This window comes from Ascidia mentula, chromosome 3, assembly GCF_947561715.1.
Source record: "Ascidia mentula chromosome 3, kaAscMent1.1, whole genome shotgun sequence".
Classification (NCBI taxonomy): Eukaryota; Metazoa; Chordata; class Ascidiacea; order Phlebobranchia; family Ascidiidae; genus Ascidia; species Ascidia mentula.
In genome coordinates, this window is record NC_138568.1 from 3,536,589 (window position 1) to 3,542,803 (window position 6,215).

A 6,215-nucleotide genomic window follows, 5' to 3' on the forward strand; every position below is an offset into this window, starting at 1 on the left:
CATGACATATGTAATATCGAGCACGCATGGATGCCACCAAAGCGGCGCATTATTTTGATAAAAAAGAAACTAAACTTGTGTATCGTTTCTGGTGTCAAAAAACATTATGAAAAAAATACACAAAATAATATTACATTCTCAACAAACAATACAACAAAAAACTACAGTTTCTCTAGGGCTCTTCTCTTTGGCTTTCCGAAACGAACTCTGGGTATTTGATCAATAAACTCCAACCCACCGAAAAGCTGCTGATATTCTGCCACTTGTGCGTTGAAATAACAAAGCAAAGATTCTTTCGTTAAAGCTTGGTCTTTTTTCACAACAAAAAATCGAACAACGGCCGCCTCAGCCACACCGGGATGAGATAAAAGAACAGCTTCCAGTTGGACCGGATAAATTGACACACTGCCAAATGACTTGATTGAATTTTTAAGTCTATCAACAAGCCATCTCGATCGACTGTTCGTATAGTTGAGTTAATGTCCACGATTGATCCTTGTAGGGATCCACCACTGCAATCTTTTTTTCACAGCTTTTCATTTTCTCCAGAGCCAACTGACCAATGGGTATTTGGGGACATTCAATGTCTGGTAATGCACTTTTTAACACCATGGTAACAATCTAGATATTATACAAAATAACTTCCTGCGAAGTAGATGATCCATAACAATTCCATTGTAGCTTATGGCACTCTAGTTTTAATTGATTATATTAAATAATTGTTCGAAAAATATCTGCAGTTTACTCAAGACTTCGAACGATTTTATGTTTCAGACTTATTTGATATTTTATGTTTATGCGACAAGTCTGTTGCCTTTTTCGTATTTGATCGACAAGCTCGATGTAATGGTTCAATTCCTGTGCCTTGTCTAAACCTAGCATCTCTGCTTATGTCAAGAAAATAGATATATAACGATCCCAATGTTTTGCTGAGAGCTGAAACAAGAACTCAAGCAATAATTACAGAAACCTTAAGTTATTCGCCATAACTTCTTACACATAAGGATTTCTTTTGTAAATCCTAACCATTTATCATTGGAGCGATCCCGTAACAGTGAAATAAAAACGTTTTATTTTGGTTAAAACCGAGTAAATAAAAATAACCATACAGAATTCATGTTTCCTGTACATCAACATAGCAATTTTAAACAGACAAAAATATTCCAAACGTTGCAATATACACAGTAGTGCAAACAGAGAACAATGAATGAATGAACAGAAGCCGGGCTGTCACCAACCACTGTAGAGGCTCAGGTACGTGTTCCTCACGATTGTGTGCGGTCCTCTGAGTCGGGTTTCACTTACGGGTTTCCCCCTAAACACACACATAAAAGCAGTGGTATTTGCCATGCCATAATCTTTTTTACTAAATGTATAGCAAACTCTCACTGTGAAAAACACCGTTATATAACCAACCAAAACGCTATTTATGAAGTGTGTATTGATATATCTAACTACACGCAACGTATGTATTGTATTTCTCATTATCTCCTTTAAGTATAATCATAAAATAGACAGCACAATCGTTCGAAGCCAAATCAACATGCACAATATGATCCCATACCGAACTTTGCGTCTCCTTATCAACACAGAGGAAAGGACAACAGTTACAGCAACCACCAAGATTAGAAATGCCGACAATGCCAGAACAGTTTGCGCTGCAAGAGAAAGAAGAGTCTATTAGAGTTGTGTTGGTCTTGCTCTTGTTGTTCAATCTTCAAAAACTGCCATCTAATCACATTACCAGGTACTGATGTTTAATGTGCTATGCATTGACATACCAATGCTTGTTACTGTGCTAACGGTGTGGTTATATTTTGTGCATGTGCAGTATTTTGTTATGAAATAGCCACTTGAGGTACAAGAAACACTCACCTTTCAAGCTGACAGCGAACAGGTCTTGAATCTTCCCTGAATGCCCTCTCTGTGTTGTTGATGTGGAAATGTGCGGCAGTTTTGGTGTTGTGTCTGCAGTCGAGACCAAGCTATCTTTGGCCGATAAACTCGATATTTGCGAGGCGGTAAAAGTGGTAAATGTCTTCATTTCCTCCTTACCTCTGAACGCTGTGTTCAGACTGGTTGTGATGAAAGCATGCAAAGAATGACTCGAACGTTGTTGGGTTACAGACACACTGCGAGGTGATGTTGTTTGCAAAGCTGTGGTTCCTTGTGGGCTGTCGCGACGAGATGCGTTTGAAACTTCATCCAGATAATCATAAGCAGCCGTAGATGTATCTTTTGTTGCGATCTCTGCGAATGATTTATAAAGCAGATGTTGTTGCGTGGTAGCAACGGAAACAGTTGGAACCGCAGAGGTCCCGGTCGGTGTCGACGATGGGATTTCCATCTTCTCTGTAAATTGGCAGTTAGACGCTAAGATAATGATGGATAATAGTTTTGTTTATGTTAAGGGGATATGGTTTGACGTCATTGCATATCAAATGTTTTGGTTGCAGCGGTATTGGCATTATGAGTGCAACCACCAGTCGCATTCGAATAGTCTTAAACAAAAGGTATATCTTTACAATTGGTATAACGCTTTAAGCGTCGTTGCAAAACGGATATCCGAAATAAGTACAATTTTACATTCTAATGCATAAACCAATTGGAGACCAAGCTGAACCTACTTATTTTGATATCAGCACCTTCGAAAATGCTGTTCAGCATCGATTTGAGCTCGCTTTCTGACACGTTGGCAGCCAAACTGAAGCTTGCGAGCTAAAATCCAAATATTAAATCGGCTTTTGTAACGTTTTGATGTTATGATATTTTCACCCTCTTCTTCTTACCATGCTTTGCAAATCTCGACTCTTTCTCCTCGCATGCTGTCGCAATATTCTTTCCAGTGTGCCTGTATTGTGGCGCTGTGTGAATCGTCCCATCACGATAAAGCTTGCGAAAATTGCTAACGCAAACGTGCCGATTAAAAGTGCAGAAAGTACCACATGCTTCCGGACCAAGAAACGCATTTTGAAGTTTGAACGTCACTTTACCCGTACACAGAGTTAATTAAATAGTAAAGATTTCCTGCCTGCTGCAATGCAGTGTCCATAAATGACCAATTAGTTTCTAGGTCGTTACATTTCTCTTCAGTCTTTTCCACACATTAGCCGTTGCATATGTATTCATTCTCGTCAAAGCAGCTCTATTTATATTACATAAACGAACTTGTCTGCGCAGCTCTAGTCTATCTGAAATGCAAAACTCTGGCCTGCGTTTTGTCATTAGTCTGAGGTGCTTTCGAAATTAGTCCCCGCCATTTCCGTTCGTATTCGATCATATCTGAGATCTGCTTTGGGGAAAGAAAAAAATGAATCATACTCAATGGTATTACGTGCTCAACTTGTTATTGCTCTATCAATGTTGGAACATTTAGTTCGCCTTCTTTGCCGTAAACAACAACATTTGATTAAACCCCCAAACGTACAACGGTTAATGATACGAAAGTGCAAACAAGATTCAGAAAATTTCTGCACATAGATATTTTCTTGGGTGCTATTGCAGGGGTGTCATTGTACGCCACCAATTTTTTTACATTCATGCAATTATTTTTGTCACACTCAGTGGCAAGATGTGACACTTACAGGTCAGTCGATTTAATGCTAGAATACTTGCTTGCTTTGACATTGTTAACAAACTTGTTACTCTGATGATTTCTTTTTATTCATACACACGGTTAGTTTTCCAACACTGTATTAATACACTTCCCTACTGCAAAACCACTTTCTTTGCCCAAACCACATTTCAAATTTACAGTAAAGTAAGGCAACAATTTAAAACGATAAAATCTTTCGTTCGCAAATAAAAGAACACAGCTTTCTTGAACCAGTGCACTGTCCTTCACCCCACTTTCCGCCCCTCACAAGACCGCAATCTTGAAGGAAAGCCCGGCCCGGCAGCCTCGGGCCCCAGTTGGCCCAGTGTTTGTCCACAGCCTCGCCATCCACCCACTTCCAAACTCCTTCCGCTTCGAGGTCGGTCATGCCGATCCACACACAGTGGTGACGGGCGGGGGCGATGAACGTGTGCCAAAGGTACCTGACGTAAACGTACATTGTTTATTGCAAACATCGGAATTTCAATAGAATGGGATATCCTATAGTGGACATCGTACTAGTCCTACGCGCCGTGAAATACCAAGAAGCACGGAATATTGTGAAGTTACACTACATAACGCATTAATGTTTCATGCAATGGAATGATTGACAGGATCGCCCCGCTGCGCAGGTCCTTACATGGCAATCACAGCTATCGTATCAATAGCTGTGATTGCTTCAGATATTCAGATTTTTAACATACTGGAGTAACTTTTTATTATTTAAATTGTTTATTTTACCCCCAACCTGGGTGCGTTTTTGAAGAAGAGAGAAGTAGCTAAATTCAGCTTGAGAAAATTTGGGGTATTGACCGATGCAAAACACGTCTTTACGCAAAACTATAATGACATCTGATGCGTGGAAGACCCTGAAGCGTGGAAGACGGCTCTAGGATCGGAAATATTTTTTTGCAAGTTTGACATCCAAAACAAACCTGAAAACATCCGGGTTTCTCATTCCAACATGTGCCAAGTCCGACCCTCTGTGTTTGCAATATCTCCTTGATCTCACGAAGGCATTGCTCGTGAAGGCGCTTTTCGACAGGTAATACTGATACCCGTTGGGTGCGTTGTACCACCCGGAGGCCAAATCTGCAGCAGTAACGTATTGTCAAATCGTGCTGTGGACAGACTACAGCTTTTTTATACTCTTTATTCTGACAGTTATGCTGTACAAAAATGGCTCGAATTTGATCAGTTTTGTAAACTCAAAAATGTTATCATAATGGTAATCTATATTATTAAGTGGCTCGATAAGTAGGAAGCGGTACAATCACAAATTACATGTCCAATCATTGAGAACCCCATTTTGTATTTTTACAAATTTAGGGTGTGCGGTTAAAAAAGATCTGCTGATATTTCAACATTCATTACACACAAATGGCCAAAGTAAACCTTACTGGAAAGCTTGGATTTCATCCTTGCAATGCTGGTGCGAATGTTAACGATATGTTCGCTATTCTGTTGACTGCGTTCGTCCAACGCCTCGTAACACATAGAATGATTTCCTTCTCTTTCCACAACTGCTGAACGAATCGCAACCATATCGACGTCCACCACTTTGGGCATGGTCTCGGAAGCTTCTTCTTCGAGCAGTGTCGAAGCGGAATGTATAGAAGCGTTCAAATTCTGTAGGGTGTGTTCCAGACCATTGGTCTTGGTCTCTAGGCCTTCCAATCGCACGTTTTGTCGCTTCAAAGTCGCGTTTGCTGTTTCAACGGCATTGTAGACGAAAGACAAGACCTGTTGGTTTTGCTTCGATGAATTCGCCGCCCTGTCGGCAGCCAAAGTGGCCAAAAAGATCAACTGTTCATTGTCGTTGATTTTGTCCTTGGCCGCCTGCATATTCATGGTGATTTCGTTGATGAAGAAAAGCATGGAGTTGAACTCATCCACCCAGCTCTCCATCTGTTCCTGCAAGGTTGTGTACTTGCATGAAAGGTCGTGTACATGCCGCGATGTAGAGCCATCATTTGTGGTGACGTCATACGCTGCAAGCGCTTCTTCGCTGCAATCGGTGATGTCACGGATAGCTGAAAACAAGCGTGCACATTACCGAGATTAATACTCTCAATACCTCGATACTTAGCAAAAATTAACTAGAATTTTAATAAAAGCAGCAGGCACCTTACCTCGTTTATAAATTTTGCGTCCTTGGTTGATGTGGTCAGGGTACTGAAAAGTAATTTTGCTTTTAATTTGTCGCAAAGTTTCTGGATTTACTTTATTAACTTTATTTTCAAAAGATAGGTTGATGATCGAAACAAATTTCTTTAGAATACAAATTGTCAATTACTTACCGCAATACTAAAGGCAAGGTAAGTTCCGACCAAAGAGACTACCAGCGACACTGTACTGATGAAAGCAACAACATAAATTGCTCTGTTATCGATGGAAACCATCGTCTACGCTGTGCAAAACAAAGTCTTCACAGAAATTGCTGGAAGATAATGCGAGCAAGTTTGTGCTATGCACAGCAACAAGACGGTTCCGGATGGGCGGTCATGCTTAGCCGTCCGTTGCGTGAAACGTCATCCAGCTTTTCCGCCCAGACAGATTGTCCCTCCAGTGGCGTAAATATGTAGTTTTGTTGGATGCACGGTGGTGCTATAACATCTAA

At 40.6% G+C, this 6,215-nt stretch overlaps 1 protein-coding gene across 1 annotated transcript; it reads right to left on the reverse strand.

Moving 5' to 3' along the window:
- Positions 1-3,650: 3,650 nt before the first annotated feature.
- Positions 3,651-6,057, reverse strand: LOC145895016 (C-type lectin domain family 4 member K-like). Its single transcript, XM_082983753.1, has 5 exons — positions 5,896-6,057; positions 5,728-5,770; positions 4,996-5,628; positions 4,531-4,687; positions 3,651-4,038 (listed from the first exon to the last, which is right to left on the reverse strand). The coding sequence occupies exons 1-5, from the start codon at positions 5,995-5,997 to the stop codon at positions 3,774-3,776; spliced, it is 1,200 nt and encodes a 399-aa protein (XP_082839879.1). The 5' UTR covers positions 5,998-6,057; the 3' UTR covers positions 3,651-3,773.
- Positions 6,058-6,215: the final 158 nt, after the last annotated feature.

Coding starts and splice junctions, on each gene's coding strand:
- LOC145895016 (XM_082983753.1), bottom strand. CDS start 5,997: ATGGTTTCCATCGATAACAGAGCAATTTATGTTGTTGCTTTCATCAGT. Junction 4,688..4,995: donor GATGAAATCCAAGCTTTCCA/GTAAGGTTTACT, acceptor TTACTGCTGCAG/ATTTGGCCTCCGGGTGGTAC. Junction 4,039..4,530: donor AGAAACCCGGATGTTTTCAG/GTTTGTTTTGGA, acceptor CGTTTACGTCAG/GTACCTTTGGCACACGTTCA.